The sequence below is a fragment of the Paroedura picta genome, chromosome 12, assembly GCF_049243985.1.
Source record: "Paroedura picta isolate Pp20150507F chromosome 12, Ppicta_v3.0, whole genome shotgun sequence".
Classification (NCBI taxonomy): Eukaryota; Metazoa; Chordata; class Lepidosauria; order Squamata; family Gekkonidae; genus Paroedura; species Paroedura picta.
Window position 1 is genome coordinate 30,320,443 of NC_135380.1, and position 12,147 is coordinate 30,332,589.

The 12,147-nt window shown below is 47.0% G+C and overlaps 1 protein-coding gene across 3 annotated transcripts in view; it reads right to left on the bottom strand.

Moving 5' to 3' along the window:
• Positions 1 to 6,250: 6,250 nt before the first annotated feature.
• The window catches only part of RABL6 (RAB, member RAS oncogene family like 6), a 38,993-nt gene continuing 33,096 nt past the window's right edge, over positions 6,251 to 12,147 (bottom strand). For all 3 annotated transcript variants that reach the window (XM_077307055.1, XM_077307053.1, XM_077307054.1), the window contains 3 exons: positions 11,142 to 11,310; positions 10,377 to 10,435; positions 6,251 to 8,176 (listed from right to left, as the gene is read on the bottom strand). In XM_077307055.1, coding sequence (XP_077163170.1) covers positions 7,973 to 8,176; positions 10,377 to 10,435; positions 11,142 to 11,310 — 432 coding nt within the window. In that variant the 3' untranslated portion in view covers positions 6,251 to 7,972. The remainder of the gene's footprint in view (positions 8,177 to 10,376; positions 10,436 to 11,141; positions 11,311 to 12,147) is intronic.

A 12,147-nucleotide genomic window follows, 5' to 3' on the forward strand; every position in this document is an offset into this window, starting at 1 on the left:
TGCAGAGAGGAATCGTCCCTAACAGCGGCTACTCAAAATCCTTTGGGAGGGATAAAACCAGGGCCCAAGCTATGGAACCTCCACTCCCAGAGCATGTGCTTTACTATGGGCCTGTTGGATAACACGCAGCCACCTGATATTCACCTACTTAGCGTCCCTGGCAGGGAACTCTTTTCCACATCATCTGCTGCCTTTTAACTGGAGATGCCAGGGCTTGAACCCGAGGCCCTCACACACTCTGAGCTACAGGCTACAGGCCACTCATGTGCAAATTCCCTGCCTTAGTATTATCTAGATAAGATCCTTCTATCAATGTGCTTCTCAGGCTGAGGACTGGACAAAAGGACCAGTGACAAGAGAGGGAACTAGCAGGACAGGCCTACCCAATGCAATTATTGCCACTGTCCCAATTCTGCCTGGAATTTCAGCCCCCTCCATTGATACAAAGTCAGGCCAACTTGGAAAAATAACCGCAGCGTGAGCTTCAACAAACTTCAAGATTCACCTCTGTGCGGAGTCTTTGCAAAGCCACCAAGGCTGGACTTGGCATTTGACACTAGAACGATTTTAAATTTTAAAATGGAAGAAACCAGCTTCAAGGAAAACAGCTCCATTAAAAATTCTGCATCCAGACAATAGTCATAGCACAGATACTGGGGGAAGAAGATTCCTTGGCATTAACTGTTGCTTCATTCAGCACACGGAATTACAGGAGTTCTGATATGAGGAGGATCATTTCTAAGACATCTGACTACCCTAGCATTGCCCTGACCTGAATAGCCCAAGGAAGTTCAATCCTGTCCCATCTTGGAAGCTAAGAAGGGACAACACTCTCTAGTATTTGGATGAGAGACCTCCAAGGAACAGCAGGGGTCATGACACGGAGGCAGGCAATGGCAAACCACCTCTGAACGCCTCTTGCATGGCTGCCAGACAATCCTAGAAGCTCCTGGCTACATTACACACCTCATGCAATAAATCCATCTGAGCATTTCCTGGTTAAAGAGCCCCCCAACCAAAAAATCTGGTTTCCATGGTCTATGTCCTTGTGTTTCACAGCGACTGCAGGCAGTTTCAAAAACTGAAAGATCAGATGCACACTTTCACCCCAGGTGGAACGTTTCTTTTATTTAGAAACCACCCTTTCAATTTTGGTCACTCACGCCTGTTCTGGGGAATGTTATCAGGTCCTCTGTGTGTGTGAATGGAGGATATGTATCCTCAGAGTACTGTGTCCCTGGAAGAAATCACTGGGTAGGGTTTTTTTTTTTACCCAGACCACCTGGAGTGTTCCACTGGGGGGCAATGCCCCACTCACAAACTCAATTTTATTGGGGCAGGGGCTGTTTGATGGCCCATGTGCTACTTCTGTTTAGAGAGAAGAAAATGTAAATAGACAGAGGCAAGACAACTCTGTTTAAGCAAAGGGGATAATGCCCTGAGAAGGAAAAATTGTAGAGCCCACATCTCTGTGCATTGTGCCAAAATAAAAGTTGCAGGGGAATACCCTGAGGGTTTTGGTAAATCCGGGAGTACTTTCCTCTATTACCGACAAGAAAAAGCTTCAGCTCCAGAAATTCTGGAAGCAGACTTGTGTGAGATAAGCATCCATTTAACCAACAGACATCCAGATTAAAAGCTGTCTGAAGGCACAAAGCGACAACGACACAAAGGGTTTTTAAGGATTAGCGGTTCAGAGGAAGTGAGATCCTAGTCCAATAGCACCTTAAAGGCCAAAAAGACCTTCTAGGCATATACGGTGGGAGGCGAATCCACTACACATCATCCCTTGGAGCCCTCAACATCCCTCCCGTCTTCTGACTAAGATAAAGGACTCAGAGATCTCCATTCCTACCCGTGTCTGACACAGGGAGCTTTGGCTCTGGAAAGCTGATATACCCTGAAATGCTTGTCTGTTGGCGTCTAAGGCGCAACTGGACTCAAATTGCCCTTTTCCACTGCAGACCAACACAGCTACCCTCTGGAACCAGATTCAGAGAAGAAACCTCATCCTAGTTGTCGGTAACAATAGTTCAGCAGACACTCCATGTGCAGAGGCAATCTACCCAAGTATCAGATAACTAACAGGGAAGACCAGTCATCTTGGTGCCTCAGTGAAAACCTCGTCCGATACACAGCAAGATGCTGCCCCAAATGGGATGCTGAGCTAATGGGGGCTTTGGATCTAATGCAGCAATGCCATGCTCGTGTTAATTTAGGGGCGATGCAACTCAGCCAGCTGCAAAACCCAACCCCTCCCCATTCTCCGTGCCAGATCCATGGGTGTGGAAGGGGTAACTGTTCCCTCACCACCTCTGTGTCTTCTTCCTCCCTGCTACCTCCCTGGTGTGCAGTGCAGGAGACATGCCTGCGTGAAACATGCACACCTGCCTGTCACGTTGCCACAGCAACCCTGCTCCGTGGTGGGTGGAAACACGTGGGCGGCAAGGGAACCCTGGCATTCACACTTCAAAGACAGCCCTGCTCTGCAATCCACCCTCCCCCGCAATCCCTAATTTCATCTGAGACTCAACGCAACAGCCTGAGCTTGAATCCACACAGAAAAGGTGGAGATGGACAAGCAAAGCAATCCAGGAAGTGGTGCGCCTTCCCTAGGAAGGAAGTGTATAGCAGAGGAGTTTTCCTGGTTTACAAAAAAAGGCAGGTGAGGAGGGAGGGGGGAGCCATAATGCATTGATACAACAGCATGAAAATGCTTTAGGAGATCCTGGTGCTACAAAGCAAAGAGGATAGACTCCATCTGCTTCCGCCTTAATCAAATATAGTATTTACTCCAATGCAAGATGAGTTTGTCTGATATTCACATACAAGTTATATTTTGCCCAGTAAAAACTGGGGTTTTTTTAGGGGGTGCAATATTTTATTTAGCAGGGCCATCTGACATTCAGGGTTCCTTTCATTAAGAACAATTGCCTACTTGCTGAAGTTCAAAGTTCTGTCAATTTTGATATATTCTTACACTTTTCAGACAATAATGTTTGCAGCAACTGCATAAGCCAGCCTTTCTCAACCAGGGTTTCATGAAACCCTGAGGTTTCTTGACAGCCCTGGAAGAATTTCCCAAAGAGGTTACTTTTCAATATGTTTTTAAAATTTGTTAAACGTTTATTGGGTGATATGACCATATATGGTGATGTTGACTCACCCACCCCTCCCAAAATGGCCAATGATGGCCCTGCGTGGGTGTGTCCACAACTATGCTTCCCAACCATATTCTGCATGATCATGCCATATCTGGGGTTTCTCAAAGCCTGAAGAATGTTTCAGGGGTTTCTCGATGGTAAAAAAGTTCGGAAAGGCTGGCATAAGCAGACAAAACGGGTCACGTAGCTGAATAGTTAAGGGGTGGGGCAGAATTGCCAGCTCTAATGAGGTTCCTTAAAATGTAAGATATACACTGCCATGACAATGTACAGCAGATACTAAGGATTCAGCACGAAGGAGTAGTTGTGCTCGTCTAGGGCAGCAGCTATAGGCATTCTTTAGTGTGGCACAGATTCTCATGGACAAGAATTCACTTATGTTACAATAAAAGCACGCCGGCCTTTCAAAAGTGCTCCAAGTCTGTTTATAAATATGATATGTCAATATTCTTCCTGTCAATCAATAACTATAGTAAGAACAGATACATCTTGAGGTGAGCTACTAAGTCTCCCACCCCTTGTTTCAGGCTGCATAGCAAAGGGAAGCCAAATTGGTTTCTACAAGCAGCAGGGTCTTTTTGGCTCTGAGACAACTGTCTTGCCCCCTTCTCTTCAGTCATCCCCCCCTCACCCTACTGCATTATTTAGGACAAAACTGGCTACATCTTTTGGTTCCTATTGCCCCATGTCTTTTAAACTGCTAGTGTAACGTTTGTACTTTCTTTAGCCATGATGTCATCTATAGTTTTGCATGCCATTTAGATAATAAAAAGCTTTGAAGGTGGCATCACAATGAATAGCTCAAAGATAACATGGTCAGAATATGGGTAGTGGCCAGCTGGCATTCAGAGGTTCTAAAATGATTTAGTTCTGCAACCCTCTGATCTGTCCCCATCCTCCATCACATCCTGCATTGGGTACTGGATAAATGTTTGCACACAATCTATAAGACACCATCAGCAGCAGCCCTATCAGATAAACTAGCAGAGCACAATGTTAAGAGAGGCTTTTACTCTACATAGCAAGTTCTAACATATTTTGCCCCCTGTGAGCCAGCGTGGTGTAATGGGTAGCATGGGATTCGGTTCTGGGACCCAACTGTGAATCACAGCTCAGCCAAGGAGCTAGCCTACAGGCATCTGAAGCTCAAAGAATAGCAATTAAAATGAAAATTGAATTTTGAGTTTTCTTACAGTATCTTCCTGCCTAATGGGAAGACAGTGGATTAGAGTAGACGTTACTCTGATTCCAGCCACACTGAAAAAAAAGTGGCAGAAAGGTATTTGTGTGTCAAACCGAGGTCTGACTTTGAAACATGTTGCAAGCACGTGTCGAATTCCTTTTGGGCGTCTGCATTGGAGTGAGTGCTTTTCATAGATAAATGGCTGAATTAACAGTTTTGGAAAGGGATTTTCTCATAGTCCCATCGTCAAGATTTCTAAATTTTAAAAAAGGAATACTACAAGAGATGGTACATGATGCAGTCAGCAAGCACATATGTAGGTACTGATGGCAGACAAAGGAAGGGTAGAAAACAGGCTGATCCCCCCCCCAAATGCCCAAGCTCCTGCTGGATATACTGCGCTGAGGCTCCCTGCTCTCCCTTTTCTTTGCCCTCAGAAGCCAGTTCTGAGGATAGCTGCATGAGCCCCATTCCAGCCAGAGCAATTTGCCAGTCATCAGTCAGTTTTTAATCTACTATATGCAGAGGACTGCAGACTCTATAGTCTTGTGAAACCTGCACAGAAGAAAAAAAAAAGGGGGGGGGCTTTTCACAACTAGAATAAATGAAGACTGTTTACCTATTAAATGCAAAATTCAGATATGGCTGACAGAGAAATGTTTGATCTGCGAGTTCAAAGTTATGCATCAAGCAACAAACCATCACACTCATTTCAGTAACTGTGCCTTCTTTATTCTGCTTCAAGCTGGATGCAGGGAGGGGCAAGGCTAATGACGTCCCAACACCTGGCCACTCCTGGCCTTCCTTCATCTGCAAATACACCCTCATTTTATTCAGAGGAAAGTGGTGACCACTAAAATGCCCCATGAATCGGCATGAAGTACTGGACTAGGATCTGAGACCCAGGTTCGAATCCCTGCCATAGAAGCTTGCTGGACAATCTTGGGCAAGTCATTCTTCAATCTCTCTCTCTCTCTCTCTCTCTCTCACACACACACACACACAGGGGATGGTTTTGGTTCCCACTGGAAAGAAAAAGCAGTATATAAGTAGTTAAAACTAGTCTGCTCCAAACTCCAGAGAACTCTGCACTGGTACACATATCTAGATTAATATTCTCAGTATCCCACTAGATACAGCCAGTCAGGCAACTGACTTAGAAAAGCACCATGTTCATGGAGGTTGTTCAGTGTCTCTCAGCCACAACAGCTCAGCAGAACATAACTTCCCTTGCTATGATGCCAGGGAATGATGGCTATCTAAATCGGGGCTTTCTGAAGGTATCTGGCCGGCCACAGTGGGAAACCGGATGCCGGGATGACCTTGAAAGGGCTTGCTTTGTACATCACTCGAACCTTTCTTAGGATCAGGCAGATAATTGGCTTCCTGATGCCTCATTGAGCGCAAACCCTGGCACCCTCACCAAGCACGTGCTCCATTCCAGAGTCAGGATGCAAGGTACTGATTTTGATGCATGAACAAGATGGTGCGGATCACACTAAAAAAGGAAATTCTTCAGCCGGAGCCACATAACCTAAAAAAGCTAAAGCCTGTATAAATTGTGCACACTTGCATAATCTCTTATTTTGCATCATTTATGCAACATTTGCTAGCCAGGAAAAGGGCAAGGATGGCCCCACCCCTGGAAAAATCTCCACTACTTCTCTGGCATCAGACATTTCAGCAGCATCGTGAACACAGTGCTGAGCATCTCTTTGGCAGCCCACAGGGTTACATTTCCTGAACAAAATCCAAAATCGCCACAACACTCAACTCATACAAGCCTGGACTGCAGCTAGCCTAGCCCAGAAGGATGGGACCCCTTTTAAACCCAGGCAGAACAGGGAAAGGGGGACCAAGGTTCTCCCAGCCCAAAGGCACAAACCACACAAAGACACAGTGGTACAACCGAGAGCTTTATAGGTTTGGAATGGAGTGCACCATTGGGTTTTTTCCCCCTCAAACAAACAAAAAAAGAGGGACAAGACCGAGACGCTTTTATGGAACCCAGTCAGGCTCATGTGTGAGTTTCTAGAGAAGGGACTCATGGGAAACTGCTTCAGGGGCTCCTGGCAGGCTTCTTCTCCCAGGAGATGAGGATGGGCTTAAGATATTCCCATGCACTGTCGTTCCCCCCACCCCCAAGTCACAACAAGCGCCTCATGTACCGAGAGACCAAGGATGGGTTGGTGAGAACTTTCCTGAGATGATCAGTTCATGCAGTAAGACTCGTGGCAGCTGGACTGATATTCAAATTATCACAAGGGCGCTTCTCAAAGGGAAATAAACCTCTGAAGAGGAGACTGGATCCAAAGCAGCAGCTGGGACATCACCCTGATTCCTCTACAGGTAGCTGGGAGGGGAGGGGGAATGTTAAAAACAACCCAAATCCAATTCACACACAAGAAGGCAATGGGAGGCTTACAAACTGACAGCCAGTCTTCCTTGGGAAAGATTGGGAAGGGTAATTGGGGGGAGGGAATGCACAGCAACGCAAAGGAGGTGCACAGAGGGCCACGAGAGCCACGTACTGGAACACAGAAAGGCAAGACAGGCAGGCAAATTGGTATCAGGAGCCAACAAAAGCATGCACCGGTTCAGGGGGCCAGACTTCAAAAACGCTTCCAAAATCACGTGATGAGGCTTACTCCACTCTGGCAAGAGGGGACAACGTGCCACCTGATCAGACGCTCAGCGCCACTGGCACAGAGGCAAGAACAAGAGGAGCCATCCCCTCCTCTCACCTGTCTCCCCAGCTGACAGCCAAGGGGGCTATTTGCAAGCAGAAAATATTTCCTGCAACCCTCTGGATTCCTGTTAATTCCACTTCTGTGCTGAAGACAGTCCCTGAGAGGTACTTTTCCTGGGCTGGTTTCCAAGGTATGCAAAATACAACACTAAAGGCAGGTGGGGGGCAATGGTTTGTGGGTGGGGCTTTTTCCTAAATTTTCAAGAGGCAACTTGGCCTCTCCTTCCCAAACTGCACAGCAGCTTACAAGCAGTGTCAGGGACACCGGGGGCTGTAGAAACCAGGGGGTCCTCTGGACCCCTGCAGCAGCAGGAAAGGGTCACTGGGCTGCAGTGCAATATGAATGTCCTCCTTTCCCCCCCCCTTGCCTCCCGCCTCTTGCCGAAACCCTGCAGCTTTCAGAAACTCAACCACATTATCCCTGCAAGCTCTCCGTCGAGCCAGTCAATAACCGCTTCTCTGGTAAAAAAATAGCACAAATCCATAATTCGATGTGGTTCTTTTCAGGGGGTGAGAGCAGTGCTCTGCCACCGTCCGCTCCGTTCCTCTGGTGAGATCGGTGATGCACACTGGAGGGATCGGGATGGGGAGGGTACACCCCACAGAGGGGTCTCTCATGAAGGAGGCTGCAAAGCAGGGACTCAGGAGCCTTGGGAGCCCACAAGCCGTTGCTTGGCCCGTCCCCACCCCAAGGACCTCCAAGGCTCAGCTTTGTTACCATTCCCTCTGCCCAGGCAGGAAGCCTCTCTTCGACCTGCCAGCCTTCCGTGTTTCCAGCAGCCTTCGTGGCAGAAAGAGCCACAGTCTCAACCCAGCCGCCCCTCCAGCAACCTACCACGAGGAGCGTCTGCAGAATGTGGGCGCATCAGGACAGGGCTACAGTTCCTCGTAGTCTCCGCCCCCACGCAGCTTGCTGGCACCAGCCCCACCCCCCAAAAAGGCCTCCAGTTCATCGATCCCGCTGTCCTTCTCCCTACTCCGCTTCTTCTTTTTCTTCTTCTCCTCCTTGCCCTCCTCCTTCTCTTTCTCCTTGACCTTCTTGTGCTTGCTTTTCTTCTTTGCTGCTGACTTCTCTTCTTCCTGCACAAGGGAAGAAGCAGGAGAGAGATTTCACCATACAGGCTGAAGCCTGGAAAAATCCTGGAGGGGTTACGAATCCCAAAAGGCCAGAAAGCCTCTATTTTGAATATGTCAATAAAAGCAGGGTAGAGAGAAGTAAAAGATGCCTGGTGCACCTCAGCTGGCACTGGGAGGCAGGCTAGCCTACAGGTGACCTCAGGACAGTCAATTACGGTGGGCACGTGCTGTGACAAACCAAGCCAATGAGAAGCTCAGGACACACATTACAGTAGGGAGAATCCTACTCAGTAGACCATTCTCCCACCCCAACAAACAGAACTATCACTTTGTCTGCCAGGGGGGCAGGGCGCTCATCTGAGCCTTCTGCAACACGAAATGGAATTTTTGGTTTCCAACATTATATTGGTTCAATCAGAACAGGTTTCTATTTGCAGTGGGAATTATGCCTTTTTTATCACCTTCCTGGTGCTTTAGGCAGGCTGAAATCCATCCTTATGGGTAGGTCAGTGGGCTTCCACAAGGCTCAGCCTTACCCCCCCCCCCCCCAGTCTATTCAAATTATATAAAACCTGTAAGTGGAATGACTTGGGTGATGAGAATAGGCAGTCATCAATATGCTGACCACAGAGCTCTATTTCTCCATATTATTATTTATCTAATTAATTTCTAGGCTGCCCCTCTCTGCAAGCAGGCTCAGGGTGGCTATCAACATAAAGCTCCATACTAAACAAATACGTCATAGAAGTCATGTGGTATCAAGTCATCCAGTGGCTACTGCTAGGCCTGGTCCTGATAAATTCTCCCTCAAAAGCCAAAGCAACCCTAGAAAAAGACCTGCCCCCTCCTCCTGACTTTTACTGACAGAAACCAAGGCTTGAAGGCTGGCAATACTGTTGTTTGCATATCAATTGCCATTGAAGGAATTAATTTCTTAAAGGTACAGGTCTATTCTGGGGGATTTAACCTTCATGTATCATTTATTTTTAATATCATTATTTACGTCTTCAGGATTTTCCACACTTATGAGGCTTTTCTCAAATTTGTAAAAAAGATCTGTCTTGTCTGTTCATTGCTCGAGTCTCTGGATTTAAATATCCACAGATGGGACCACACTGAGAATTAAATGTATTGATAAGATTGTAGCCTATTGGACTCACTGTACTGAGACATACTTACAGAAGATGAGGTGCTAAAACCTATTTCAGGACTCTACCACTTTAAACTTTGGGGAGATGTCACAGGGTTAGGTGTGTCCCCTGTATGTTAAAAAAGTTTTCTGCACAAAAAAGTAGTAGTTCAGAGAAAAAGATTCTAGTTTCATTTCCTTCACAATATGCAGTGGACATTTTTTGGTATGCAGCTTCATTCACTCAGTCCTCCACCTGGCATCTGAAGCCCTGACATGGGCTCAACACCACATGCTCCCCACCCCACACAGACAGTTTGCACTAATTAATCAGTAACTAAGGACCATCCCATCCTACACAATCTATATTATCTCAGTCTTCCTTACTCCATAATAGGCACGTATTTCCCCTCCAACTTTGAAGAACATTCCAGATTGAGTTCCAGGATCCCACTAATTTCCCACAGCATATTGATCAGGCCTGCTGGGCCTTGCTGGCATCTGGCATGACCCTTCAACAAATATTCCCCTGCAGTTACATTCCAGGAGGCACAGTCTTGCAGGGAAGCTCATTCACCAATAACGATGAGAAATCCCGACCTCAAGAATCTTATTCCATTACACCAATCAAACCTTATTTAAAATTATACACAAATTATTCCCCCCATGAATACACACACACAAGTTCCATAGAAATTGCTTATGTTCCCACTAAAAGTGAAATGCAAAATGGTTTCTAAGTGAACTTATTGTGGTGACTCAACAGAATGTGTGACTTCAGAGAAACAAGTTCAAGTCCCCACTCAACTGGGTAAATCTGGACAAGCCACTCTCTCAAATTAAGGGCTCTTGTGAGTAAAAAAAGGGATAAGTCCCACATTAACAGCCTTGAATGCCTTTTCATGGAAAAGTCTGAGTCTTTTAATAAAGCTGCTGAGATGTATCAGCATAGGTATTCTTGTTTTCTGCACAGATCCTCCCTCTGAACACCCCCCCAATCACCACAGCCCTTCTGCCAAGATTAAAGAGTGCAGGATTGCTCAAATCTACAGGGTCCCAAATGGGGTGAGATACCTCTTTGCTGCTCTTCTTTTTTTTCTTCTTCTTCTCTTTGGAGGACTGCTTCTCCTTATCTGGGAGAGGAGAGGTGGAGAAACAGCCTATTAGTGCACTTGCAAGCAGCAATCACAGAGCCAACATCACAGGCTACCATGGTGTTAACTCCATCCTAGGAAAGGCCAGGATGTCCCCTTATCTGCTGACACTGAGGACAGGGTGGGGGTGGGCACCATTTCCTGTCAGGCTGCCAACACTCCAGTCTCAGTTGCTATCGCTACTCTGAATTCTATAGCCACAGCAGGAATTATTACCTCCATATAAAAAAGGAACTAATGGCTACCAACATCATTATCTTAACAGCTGGAATTTTATTGCTATGGACCAAAAAGGAGAGGAGGGCGCGTAGATTTCCTTTGCAATGAGTGCCAACACACCCAGCTGGAGGAAGAGGGGGTGCTCTGAATGACTGTTGCAGTATTTTTGCAAGCTCCAATCTAAAATCTTATATACATACAATGCTACAAATAAAAAGGGAGCTTCAATGAAGACGGCTAGTTTCTAATTCAAGTGAATTTCCTTTGCCAAGGGACTGAAAAAAGACAGAGTAAGCCAGACAAAAAGGCAAGTTTGGTCAAGGAACCACTGAGGAACTAGTTGGAGGAAGAGCCCCATGTAATGGTAAAGCTTGCACCCTGCGGTTTAAACAGTCTCACTTGCAGAGGCACTTCTGGGCAACAGACTGGCTCACTAAGAGGAGCAACAAGGCCTGTCTCTATTTACCTTCCTCGCTGCTTTCCTTGGGGCCTGGTTCATCCAGGCCCAGGCCAAAGAGATCTGAATCGTTCTTTGGCTTGAAAGAATGGATCACTGGCTTTGACGGCTGTGGGGGTTTCGATGCAGTATCTTCATCAGAAATGTCGGAGAGGTCTTCTCGCACAGGGAACTCGTCCTAGAGAAAGAAATAAGTTAAAGACAAGCAGGGTCTGACAAAGATGCTGCTCAGGACCCTGTGCTCCCCTGCAGAGCACGGGCTGTAATGATTCTGCTAAAACCACCCCAATTCTTCCAACCAAGTTCAAACTCAGAACTCCAAATACTCTATATACGTTTATTCCACTTTTAAAAATTCAGAGCCGTAGTCTTCACAGGGCGTAAAAGATGCATTTGAGAAGGACCAACCCTGCCCCACACAGAGTGGCGTGGACAGCAGCAGGCAGAAGAGCCCAAGGAGGACAGGCAGCGGAATTGCTGCTTCGGAATGACCCCTGCGGCGGCCTCCTCAATGCAACCAAAACGACAACTAGATGCCTTGCAACTGTTGGACACTTGCTTCCCATCTGAAATATATGCCTGTATTTGGAAGATCTATTTCTTAGAAATGTTTATGCGACCCGAGCCAGGAAATCCAAACTAGGGTTGGGCGCTTCAGCAAGGGAACTGCATTTGATAGAAACCACCTCTCCAAAATGGCTGATGGGCTCTAAACACACTTAACATTTTCCCAACCGGTTAACCCATCTCCTCAGCTCATGCAGGAGGGGGGGGGGTCCACTTTCCAGGCCCTGTAATGCCCCCTCTCTCCACCGGTTTCCTTTTGAGAGGGAAGCTCCTGCCGCTCCCAAGCTCAGCCAACGCATTCAGCACTATAAGCCAAGAGCTTTTACTGCCAAGGGGCATCCTGCTGACACTCTGCAATGCAGCGCTTCTCGGCCGCTCCTGCTGCTCCTCATCTTGAGGCAGCAGCATCGCCTTGGCTCCAGAGAGAGACCAGCTGCCTTGCCAGTTC